A 12,993-nucleotide genomic window follows, 5' to 3' on the forward strand; every position below is an offset into this window, starting at 1 on the left:
GATGAACCAAAGGGTTTAACCACACCCAGTATGGCCAGCTGAAACCAACAGCCTGGTGTCTAGCATACTCTGAGACAAGGCAACTAATCCTGGATGAGCCTGGCATCCTGCCATCAGCACCAGTAGAACCTGCTGGAGAGGATCAAGGAGGGTGGACATGAGCCGTTCTCAGACAAGATAAACTGATGACAGACAAAGAGGGAAGAACATATTCACTTGTTCTGACATTGTGGTAGTCTTCTAATTGGCATGCAGACTTTATAATGAAAGCAGCACCTGTAATTGCATGTGTCCTGATGATTGTTATTAGGCGATTGTTAAGAGATCAGTCAGTATTTCCATTGTCTGCATCCTTATCCAGATTTGCTGTGCAGAGTTGTGTCCCTTGGGCACGCCAGAAATCTGTTATTGTGGGTTTGACTCCCAGTTCGCCCCGATTATGTTTCTAGGTTTGTCAGCACCATACCCATGCTCGTGGGTTTCACCGAAGTGGTAAACGTCTGAGACCTGCATCACTTCGGGCTTTCCTCCAACATTAAGCTGACACGCTGCGATATAACTGGAATACTGTTAAAAGTGTCATTAATCCCAACTCACTCACTCACTTACTTATCCACTGTGTCTGTTGTCAGCATACCAATCCATTGTCGATCCTGTTCCTGTATCTATATGCCTTTTGGGATATCTGTGGATGAATCTTGCACCACTGATAAATCTGATCATATTAGTGGTTGGCCATCTCTTATAAAACCTGCTGTTATATATCTTGGGATCTATCTATTCTCATGGACATGCCAGTTGAAGTGATCTCATAGTCACTGACATGTTGTAAAATATGTGTCCAACACAGTCACAGCTAAGTATACCTGATAAATGTAATACAGCCTTACCCAGTTACTGCTAAGTATACCTGTATAATATAATACAGTCAGATCCAGTCACTGCTAAGTACACCTGTAAAATGTAATACAGCCTGCCCCAGTCACTGCTAAGTACACCTGTATAATATAATACAGCCTGACCCAGTCACTGCTAAGTACACCCGTATAATGTAATACAGCCTGACCCAGTCACTGCTAAGTACACCTGTATAATATAATACAGCCTGACCCAGTCACTGCTAAGTACACCCGTATAATGTAATACAGCCTGACCCAGTCACTGCTAAGTACACCTGTATAATGTAATACAGCCTGACCCAGTCACTGCTAAGTACACCTGTATAATATAATACAGCCTGACCCAGTCACTGCTAAGTACACCCGTATAGTGTAATACAGCCTGACCCAGTCACTGCTAAGTACACCTGTATAATATAATACAGCCTGACCCAGCCACTGCTAAGTACACCCGTATAATGTAATACAGTCAGACCCAGTCACTGCTTAGTATTCCTGAACTAAATCGTACATTAAAATTATCAATATTTAATGGATATTCTCTTGTTGCAATCAACTAATTTTGGCCTCTAACAAAACCTTTCTGAAATAGTGCATTAATGATATTTCCAAGACTCTACAATTTATTTGAATGGTTCTGCTAACAAGGTATTGTCTTCTTCTTACACTTGACCCATGCCACTTCTTTGTGATATGTATCCCTACCAACAAGCATTTATTTCAACAAGGATGAACAGGACATATGATGACAAACATACACTTAGTGTTATTTCCTCACAATGTGTGTCATTACCCTGTAATATACGTGATCTATAGCCACATACGTATACATCTCTGATCTCGAGGGGTGATTAAAAGGCCACAGATCGAGAGTGATACAGGCAAACCTAGGCTGGAATAGCTAGAAATTAGACTACAAAGGCCAATATCGTTAGATGTTGTCCGTGGTTGTATCAGTGTCCAATGATAGTGTGGGCTGTATCAGGTTATTAACAATCATACACCAGTCATAAAATGAAAGGGTAGAGGCAAGCATCATTTTATGGTTGTTGTCGTTTGTGATATGAAGAGATTAATCAGAAATGTGACTTTGAGAATGATCATGCTGAAAGGTTATGCGAACATGTCGCCTTGTGTCAGAGGAGATGGGTATATCAGACAAATATTAAGAAAAATGTCAAATTTAATTGTTTTGAAAGGTTGCCATATGTTCAGGTTCCAAGTGCATTAAATGTCATATCAGTGCATGTGGTGACTTCCTTTTTCAAATATATTTATTTTGATAAACCTGTTATTTCCAGGAATTCATTCACAAGTTTGTTTTTGTCAATTTAAACATTTTATGGATTCTTTTACTATTCAAAAGAAGTTGAAAATAGTCCAATTCTTTCATATTATAATGTTACTTTATTCTTGTTGTAGTTAATCTGTAATAGGCATGGCATGACAGATTATCTTTAGTAATATGAAATCAGGAGCTTGGTTTGACTTTTTGTGAACAGTGTATTCACTTCATGGGGATTACACTGATGAATGTGAAATAAAATGTCAAATAAAATGCGAATTAGGTGGTCACAATGGCTGGTGATGATTAATATTCCATCATCTGGTGAATGCTAGAGGCAGGCCAACTCTCATTTGTGACTTGGCTGATGACATGGATTGTTGCTTATGCTATCAACCACTGGTTTGTCTGATCCAGACTTGCCTACTTTTACACTGATGTGACATAGCTGAAATATTGCAGATTCAATGCCACTTCGTGACATACATGTGATTTGTTGTTCTTTAGTTCATTTATTCTCGTGCACCTTGCACCTCATCAGGAGTAATAAGAGCACAGCTGAAATACCCGAAAATACAATGTGTGAAGTCCATTTCAAGTGTCCCCTACCATGATATTACTGGGATATTACTGAAAATGGCATCAAAGCAAACTCAGTCAATATCTAATGTCTAACATTTTTATCAACATGTAAGAGTACATGTATCATAAGAAATATTTTAAAGTTTATCCTTCATAATTAAATGAAATATTGTAGATAGCCATCTTTGATTTTTTTTTCAAAGTATGTGATTAATGTTTAAGTGATGAGAAACATGTATTGAAGGGCTGGTGTAAACGTCACATAAATCTCCCCCTCCCAGGGGTGGCAGCCGGTGATGAGCAATAATGCTGAATTAGACTCGCTCCTGGGGATTTATGTTTACCCAAGCAAAGATATACCCCTGCTGATGTATATGATCATTTTATTTCACTCGCAATATCGTGAGCAGCTAACATGCTGTTACATATGTCAGGCCCAGAACACATCAAAGGACATCCAGTTTATCTTTGCTTGCATCAGTACCATTTATAATGGTAATAATTTCCACTTTGAAAAGATTTTAAATTTATTTACTATTTTGATGATTTTGGAGATTTTATGAGCTTATTCATGCATATTTTTTATACATGTCAAGTAATGGGTTGAGAAGGTATTTCTTTATGCCTTGTTTTGCAGCTCTTGGGTATTGACATGTGGCAGCATGTCCTCGACAGATAAGAAGTCAACACTGTGTAGATGCTCCGAGTATTTGCACATCTGAATCCTAATGCTCAGCTCCACCACATCTATCCTGCGTGTCGTCTTCCTCATATCTGAACCCTGATTCAATACCTGGGGGTAGTCTACCTCAAATGTGAACCCTGATTTGATACCATTGGTGTTGTTTTCCTCAAATCTGAACCCTGATTCAATGTCCTGGGTGTAGCTTTCCACAAATCTGAACCCTGATTCAATGTCCTGGGTGTAGCTTTCCACAAATCTGAACCCTGATTCAATGTCCTGGGTGTAGCTTTCCACAAATCTGAACCCTGATTCAATGTCCTGGGTGTAGCTTTCGACAAATCTGAACCCTAATTCAATGTCCTGGGTGTAGATTTTCACGAATCTGAACCCTAATTGAATGTCCTGCGTGTAGCTTTCCACGAATCTGAACCCTGATTCAATGTCCTGGGTGTAGATTTTCACAAATCTGAACCCTGATTCAATGTGTTGGGTGTAGCTTTCCACAAATCTGAACCCTAATTGAATGTCCTGGGTGTAGATTTCCACAAATCTGAACCCTGATTCAATGTCCTGTGGGTAGTCTACCTCAAATAACACCTGATTCAATGTCCTGGGTGTAGCTTTCCACAAATCTGAACCCTGATTCAATGTCCTAGGTGTAGTTTTCCACGAATCTGAACCCTGATTCAATGTCCTGGGTGTAGATTTCCACAAATCTGAACCCTGATTGTCATGCCCAGTATGTCAAACAAGATCTTATGTCATCTCCGCCATGACATGTTGATTTACATCTTGTTCATAGTCCAGCCTTACTTCCCCTTTGCCATGTTAATCCCAGGACACCTAAGGGTCAGATTTATTATTAGAGTTGGGTCAGAGTTATTTCATAAAGATCACACTTCTTTAATACTCATTATGTTTGAAAAATTGAGTTTACACAATTCATTCAGAAATGTTCATTTATTGATTTGAATTCGTTCAGAACCTGGATAACGCAATACATAGAACAAAGCTAGAGTTTTCATCACCAGATAGGATATTTCCCATAGTTGCTTTATCCTAGGTAGTTCAAATGGCCCGAGCAGCAACACTGGTGGTTAAAGACTAATAGCTATCTAACATTACTGTCAGGCACAATACCACTATGTATAAACACAGGGCATGTCCATGACTCACATTGTGATTATGTTATTATTATTAATATCATATCAGCACCGGGGCTGGGTGAGTCAATGGTTTGTGATCTCTAGCGAGTAATCTCATATCGGAGGAATCAAAAGAGTAATGGCCACAGTATGTCCCGACTGTTGAGCCCTACACTTTGTCTTTTGGCCATTGTTCATTTGAAGTTGTATCTTGTGCCAAGTCTTTTCCTACCAGTAGATCAATTTGATCACAAATTATCCAGCCCGCAGACCACAGGGTAGGCCTGTTTGTTTTGATGCCGCCCTTCCCCTAATCCCCTATGACCCATGTTTGATGTTCCTCCTTTAAAGATAGCTTACGTCCATGACTCGAAAACCTCAAGTTCAATCTTTATGAAATTATTGACTATGTGGTGAATCCACTGAAAACTTTGTGACCAATGGAGCACTTTGAGTTGTCGGGGCCGGCTGTGAGGTCCTTTTGAAGTTCTGGCCAATCGAGATGATCTGTTTTATTTCAAGTACTTTCCAATAGCCTTATTGTTCTACCACTAACGATGAGATCCTACTCAGGGGAAACTCCACATTTAATTAGGTGATGCATTTTGACAGGAGTGCACAGTTTTAGCGGAACTAATTTATTTGTATGGCTTCTGTTTCCCAAGCCTTGAGTGGGACCACCAAAAAACACTTTAATTTCAAAATAACTCTAGAACAAAAGAACCTTTTTCCCTAGTTTTTGATCACACCAATGTTAAATTCCCATCAATGTGGATTGAAGGTTTCACTGATATGTTAGGAGAGCCCAAGGGAGTGGAATAGAGTCTGAATAGCAACCACAAGTTATTTGTTGTCTTTTGAACAGCAACACTGGGCAGAAAATAGGATTATCTTCACACAAGATCAATATTAGGAAACTGTCTTTAATGGTCTTTGCCAATCAGATGTTCAATTACTTGTTAAAATGATTTGGGGTCCGTGGAATAATTCCATATCTTTGAAATGAGGAAAACTTGATAATATGAACTGCAGTTTCTTGCTGACATTTTATAGTCAGTCAGGATGGCAAGCCCAGGATCAAATCAGTTACATGCATTTCACAAATTTGGATGTGCTTAAATTTTTTAGGGATCCCTCATTTAATAAAAGTGCCAAAGATTGATTTGTCAATGCAAACAATTTATTTCATTAGTTCACTGTCTGCAGCCAATTTTTTAATGAGGCCCTTAGTGTAAATATGCGGAGCTAAAGAGTCTGGTGTTCCTCATCAACGTTGTAGCTTATTCAATGTGCTCTTAACTCTTAGATGCAATATTTAATCACAACATAATCATCCTTTGATGATAAGGAATTTATTTTGCTTGTTATATACCAAAATTAGTGCTGTTACACTACTTTGATCATTGACTTGACCGTGGAATTTTGTCAAATGATCATTGTATTAACTGAATTCAATTTCATTCATCGTAATATTTTAGGAAATTATATATAGTATTTGTGTATGCCAACTATGTATTTCCTGATTATAACACAATATTGATGAATTTGACATAAAACATGTCACCCACTCCTTCAATATTTTGTCATAGGCTTTGAAAATATGACACAAATATTCATAAGATCATGCAGCAGTATTCCCTGTTTCCAGGGCCTTGTTCCACAATGCGATCTTAGCACTAAGACTGCCTGCCGTAAGTCTATGTAAAGTATGGGAGTCATGATCGTCTTAGCGCTACGATCGCTTTGTGGAACAGGGCCCTGGTCAACTGTAAGTGCTTATTTTCATTTCCTTTTTTGTTAAGATGCTTTGTTTTTTATATGTAGAGCCAAAGTTAACAATTGAGAAATAGCTATTATGACAGCTTCGCTGATTTAAACCAAACAAACCATGACTGACAAATTGGTTTATGTTATCTACTAATTCTGACATCATGTCAATTTTAAGTGCTATCCATTGTAAATACGTCACATACATCATAATAAATTAATATTATGACTTTCAGGATAAAATTGATGAAAGTGAGCTTCTCGCTGAAACCAGCCAATTAGAGATAGCCCTTCCTCCGGAGGACCACACCCATGTTTCCCTGGGGGAGTTCTACGCCCCCACCCCTGACCTCACCCACCAAGGTTAGTTGCGACAGTTATCAGGTAAGTCATCTCAGACTTATGCAGGCTTCCTCTACTTCACAAGAATAATGGATGTTCTGTTCTAATCTTGACAACTTATCTAACCAGGATATGTGCTGTTTTCATTGCCATCGACATTCAGTTTCACAGTTTACATCCTAGTTTTGTAATTGCTGAGCTAACTTTACCAGTATTGATATAATTATGGTGTTAAGTATTGATATAAATGTACTCTTTTTCTTCTAACATACAGTGAAATATAAAGGAATATTATCTATGAAAAAGATGTTATCTGCAGCAGAAGAAAACAAAAAATTTAAGCTGTTTTCTCGATTTTGAAATATCTATCTGTTCTTATGGAGGGTTTTTAATTCTGGTTAATGAAACATTTATGTTTGAATATACATGACTTCTCCCGGTTCTCTAGCCTAAGGATACAGAGAAAGCTTGTTAACTCACAATCAGTTAACTTGATATATCCTTCATGACCATGATACTTTATGGTATGGGTAGAATACATAGGGTCAGCATGTATCAAATTATGGAAACATTTGTTGCAATCCCTTGTACTTAACAAGGATATGAATTATATTCTATAATTCAGTTAGTTTGAAATATCAAAACATCAAGCCAAAATAAATTAATTAATAAATTTTCATCCCCACCTGCTCCACTACCAAACACACCAAAACTCATTATTTTATTCTTCCCCAGTACACACACATGAAAAACATTGCTACATGTGTTTGTTTTTTTAAGTGATATGCACCCTGTACATATAGTATAACCAAACAGTCCTGCATCATGTGAATCACATCCATCGCAAGTTTGTGTAAATGTAGACACATGCCTTGAACAAATTAACTGTTCCAAAAAATATAATATACAAAAATAAAATCTCCTGCCTTTGATTGGATGAAGATCTAATAAATTATTTACTGTGGCATAATTCTTATGCTAAAACATACATAAAATAATAAAATATTTTCAGCTTCCATGTTGGGATGTGAGCAGATGTTTGCCGGCACTAGATCACTTGATCCTGAGTCAGCAAAGCGGTTGGTCATCCAGGTTCCTGTGTCTCAGATTGACTCAAGTGAACAGTCTTCTAATTCTACTCCTTCCCGGACAGTGTCAAGGGAGAGTTTGCAGGGGGAGACAACTGGTGTCAGTCAGGACAACACCTTTGATCGCCTTCAACAATATCCACACATTGAACCCCTAACTCAAGTTCCTCCACAGTCAACTTTTTCAGCTGAAAAACTAAGTTCCAAATCTGATGTGCCAAAACTGCGCTTAGGTTACAACCGTTCAAAAACTGTGGTTGATAGTGGACACCATACAGTACAAATCAGCAGACAGACAGCTAAGCGTTACACCCTCCCAAGGGAAAATACCAAGCTCATAAGCAGGAATGTTGCCTTTGTGAATGCTTCTGACTTGAGGACCACAGGACTCATGTTTCCAGACACTGCCTGTCCCACAAGAAACGAAGAAGCTGAGACGATTGCTTATGGTGATGTCCATACTGTTAGCGTTGAAAAACAGAAACAACATTTGACAGCCATTTTGCAAAGTCAACCACGTGAAGTACTTGTACAACCACCAGAACAAGATGTCCAAGTAAGTGAATTGATAGAACCGTCTCCGTGGTCTAGTGGTAGAGCGTCCACTCGGAGAGTAGAAGGTCCGGGGTTTGATCCCCGGCCATGTCATACCAAAAGACATTAAAAGATGGTACTTGTTGTTACCCTGGCATTAAGGGGCTAAAACAAGGACTGTTCGGCACGGAGTCAGTATGCTGTGTCTGAGTGGGGTATTCATGTTAAACTGCGACATGTTACCTCAGTTGGGATCACTTCCCACTAGAAAAAGCTGCCACACACACGCACATGCATGCACATCACTATATAAGTGCAATAATCTTGGATGGGACATTAAACCCCATTTCACCTCCCCTCACCTCACCTCCCCTCACCTCACCTCACCTCACCTCACCTCACCTCACCAATAGATAGAATGCTAAAACCCTACTCACTCACTCACTCACTCTATGCAATACAGTGAAACCTCACTAATCCAGACCCTTGATTTTGGACAGTTTTGGTACAAAGATCTACAATGATTTGCTAATCTGAATTTTGTTCACTGGGACGAATTCAGTGGGAACAGAAATGTGTTGCACTGTGGGGTCTTCTTAACATGAAACTGAGGTTGATAAACATAACTGAAGTCATGTTCAAGCCATTTTACCACCCACTGCCTGTTTGTGGAATGGTGATCTGCAGAGACATGAAACTGAGGTTGATCAATACAATTCCTCAACTTTCTGCTGGCACTTTTGAAATTGTTATGCTGTGCAGTTATTCCTTCACAAGCTCCAGTAAAATTCAATGATTTTATAACTTGGATAAATCTATATAACTTTTTAGTCCGAGATCAGCGACATAGCAGACTAATCACATTAATGTCCACAGCATATCAGCTGTAATTATCATTCTATTGACAGGTGCTATCAGTGATGGCCATGTCAATATGAATACCACTTGAAATGAAACATGACATGTCAATTTCATTCAGCACTCATCCATAGTGTCCCTGATTGGCAGCCCAGTAATTAACATGATATCAGGACCTTGTACATTCCTCACAAAATGTCATCAGTTTTCTGTATGCCTACCCTTTGTCCTGTCTTGATACATAGGTGAACAATTAAAAGGTTGTCTCCATACTAGGTGCAAGTGGTCAAATAGCATGCGTAATTAGTGGCTGGTGGGTGGTAATTACTGCTGTTTGTATCCCATACACGGACATTGAGGAAAAGTAACTCTCTGTTCAGATTAGAGTGATTGTGATGACTCAATTATATCTTTAAAACTAATGTAATTAATTATGCGGCTCACTGAACCTTTGCAATGATATCATTGTCAGGTAATAAGGTTCTTTATTTGATGCATGCCGCATGTTGGTCCACACACAAATGTGTATTCCCAAGTGTGGGTACAGTCAATGCTGGCTGAGGTCGGGGAGGAAGAAGGGGATAAAGGGTGAGACAGCTATGTTGATAGCCTTGTCAGGACAGCAATGAAATGATCTGGACTCTGTGAGTTCCTCTAACCATAGGGTGATCAGATCTGGAGACAATGGTACCAGGTAACACATGACTTGTATTGCACCTATGCCACTGCTATGGCTGGCCAACATCAATCTGTGAGTGTTTCACCTGGAGTCAGGATCTTTGAACCCAAGACCATGTCTTCTGGGATGACAGATTGAAATGAGTTTGAAACAGGAGAACAGGCATATCCATATTAGTTTAGATGTGCTGGAATACAGTGGACTCTAAGTGGAAGTGAAAGTTTTATTTTTAATCCTTCTGACATTGATTTTACCAGATTGAGTGACCTTTATAAATCTGCCATCGATTATTACACAGCATTGTTCTGTGTAAAAATCAGCTTGGGTTGTGAAGCAATGTTGCATAACCCCAAGGGAGCTGTGAATGCAGTCCGAAAGCATACTGTCCTGTTGAATGGGGTTGTTATATGTCATGGGGTTTGAGTACGCCTGTTTAATGCTAAGTAACCTGATATTTTATTGTGCCTTATCATGTATTTGGTAGTGTTGCTGCTCTGTTGGCTATATGGCTGAACTATTTCTCTATAATGTTAAGTAATAACTTACAACTCTTATTTCAGTAAGCATGGGGTGATTTTTCACTTTCAAACATACACTGGGATCAAGTAAATGAATATTATTATTTTTTAAATTATGCAGGAATATTATATCTGCACCCCACAGACTATCAGTCAAGTCTGAACTGGCAAAGCACTGGTTGATAGCATGAAGAGGTTGTTGTGAGGCAGCTGTAAGAAACAGTTTATCAGTTGTCAGCGATTCTTGATGGTGAATAGAGTTCAACTTTGTGTTCCAGCAATCCGTTTGAATCCCACTTCAGTTAATCACCTTATTAATGTACTATCAATCCGTTTTTGTGGCAGCATGAACCAGTTCTGTTGTTGACAACTTAAAGACCTGGTACAGAAGTTGGTGAGTTTATGACAGAAGACGTTGGGGGAATACCAACCTCTTTGTCATAACGATGAGCCTATAATTCCAGATTTAATTAACACCCGATTCAAGGCTTAATTAACCTCATTGCACCTACCCACCCTTAAAACGAGTTTGCTGATAAATTTAGATGATCGCAATTAACACACTCAACAAAGACGAGAGATGCTTGCGTTATAATTATTTCCCATCGTTTGTCATACGTTTGATTTCACAATACGGTGGGTCTTTTCAGCCCTTTTCTCATCAGTAAATTAAGAATGATTTGTTAAATCTAGCAAATAAAATATTTCATTTAGATTCTTAAATTCCGAATTTATTACTAAGACAAGTCCATTCGTCTCCTTTTCGAGATCAACGAGTGATTGCTACTATCTTCGCCTGTAATCATTGTAAAGTAATTACTACCTTTGCTTATGAAATCACAAAAGAACAGTACAATCAGTGGCAGTTTTATTTGCTGAATGTTCTTTGAAGACAAATACCCCAGAAGCCAATTGACAAAGTCACGTCAAAAATTGTTTGAAATTTGTGAATTAGTTCATAATGTTCCATGAACCATTATATAATTAATAAACATTTTCAACAGTTTATACAATGATGTCAATTGTATTAAGTCATATTATTCTCATCAAGGTTAAGCACTCCACCTCATAATGTCTATCATTAAGTATTAGTCATAAATCAACTGCTTTATCAACGAAACAGTAATTTTGTGAGACATTTGAATTTTAACATATTTTCACACTGAATGACATAATTATACTATTTAGAGGTATTAAGAATTACATATGATTAGGCATGACTCAGAACTCATCGCATCCAGTTTTGCATCAAAAATGATCTTAACCGATAGTTTAGCGATTGCAAGATTACCCTTGAGCATCGTACTGATTTTCCGATTAACTGTTGATATGCTCTCTTTTACCATCACACTCGCATCATCATGTATAATAACCTCAACGCTAGGATGGTTAAATAGCGTGTAAAAATGTGCTGGAATTATGGCATGGGATTTCTATTCGTTGTCATAATGCTGCATTTCCAGGTTGACACTCCGAAACTGTTGACCATACAGTGATATGTGCGGTTTGATTTACGGTCTCGTCTCTTTCAACTGTAAATGTCGTTCAATTCATTATGAAATCCTAAGTGCATGTTTTTCTCCTGCGTTTATCATTAATCACAAAGCATGCAATCCTTATATGACATGGATGACAAGCGATATAGGTTACGTTATACCCTTTGGAAGCAAAGTACCCTCAGAAATCAATTTATGTTCCGGGGACCAGTAGGTTACAGCACGGTGCTTTTAGGTTAAAAGGGATATTTTCATCAGAAAATTAATACGCCATTGTATGGTGTGGGTCTATCGTCATCATGAAAACACACGTTTCATTTGAACTGCGAGTTTATCAAGCGGGTCATTCTGAAATCAATTTGTGTTTGCATGATTGAGGAAGAAATGCACACACAGGGTCAGGGTTGTGGTATAAAGAGGGGAAAACTAATTTAATCAGATATCGAACCCGCTGCGCTCACCTGAAAGTAAAATAAAATGTCATTCAGAGTGTCCTTCGAAGTTCAAACATTTCTGTATTTTTAATGGACATTTTCCCGATATTTCTGTATCATAAAGGTTCAGCCATAGCCGCAAGAATGAAACTATAAATCGTGTAATGTTTTACTTTCGGAAGTAAAATCAGACAAACTTAAATCAGTCTAACATATACATCCATAAATGTGATTTTCTCTAATGGCTTTGTGACATTATCGCCGTTCTCTGAGAAATGATAATTCGTATGTTATAATTTCGGAAAACCGTTCAGTGATAAAAACTCGTTCGTCAGATCAATACTGGCAATCACGATAATTAGCATGGTGTATTCAACGCTTGTTCGATAAAAGCATCTTACTGGGAAAAAAACCTGGATTGATGCTGAAAATAATGCTTCTCCCCATTTGGCATGTCCAATACCGATCTACCAGCCATCAACTACAACTTCTAAAACCCGCGTGGTAGTTTCCAGTACATAACGGCAGTGAAGCACATCTTAACCAAGTTGACACTCGTGAGTCGGATTACGGACCTGTGGAAAGTGGTTTGAAAGAAAACATTCAATTATGCTTACCCCAGGTGAGCAAGTCGCATTTGAGGGGAGGGTCGATGTTAAAGATGTTTGACTCGTTGACATA

General features: G+C 38.4%; 1 protein-coding gene across 3 annotated transcripts in view; it reads left to right on the forward strand.

Annotated features, from left to right (window-relative positions):
- Positions 1-12,993, forward strand: part of LOC124131328 — a 202,836-nt gene that overhangs the window by 174,509 nt on the left and 15,334 nt on the right. For all 3 annotated transcript variants that reach the window (XM_046494537.2, XM_046494535.2, XM_046494538.2), the window contains 2 exons: positions 6,600-6,726; positions 7,718-8,349. In XM_046494537.2, the coding sequence (XP_046350493.2) occupies positions 6,600-6,726; positions 7,718-8,349 (759 nt within the window). The remainder of the gene's footprint in view (positions 1-6,599; positions 6,727-7,717; positions 8,350-12,993) is intronic.

Source organism: Haliotis rufescens, unplaced genomic scaffold, assembly GCF_023055435.1.
Source record: "Haliotis rufescens isolate VD_foot unplaced genomic scaffold, xgHalRufe1.0.p SCAF_1, whole genome shotgun sequence".
In the NCBI taxonomy this organism is placed as follows: domain Eukaryota; kingdom Metazoa; phylum Mollusca; class Gastropoda; order Lepetellida; family Haliotidae; genus Haliotis; species Haliotis rufescens.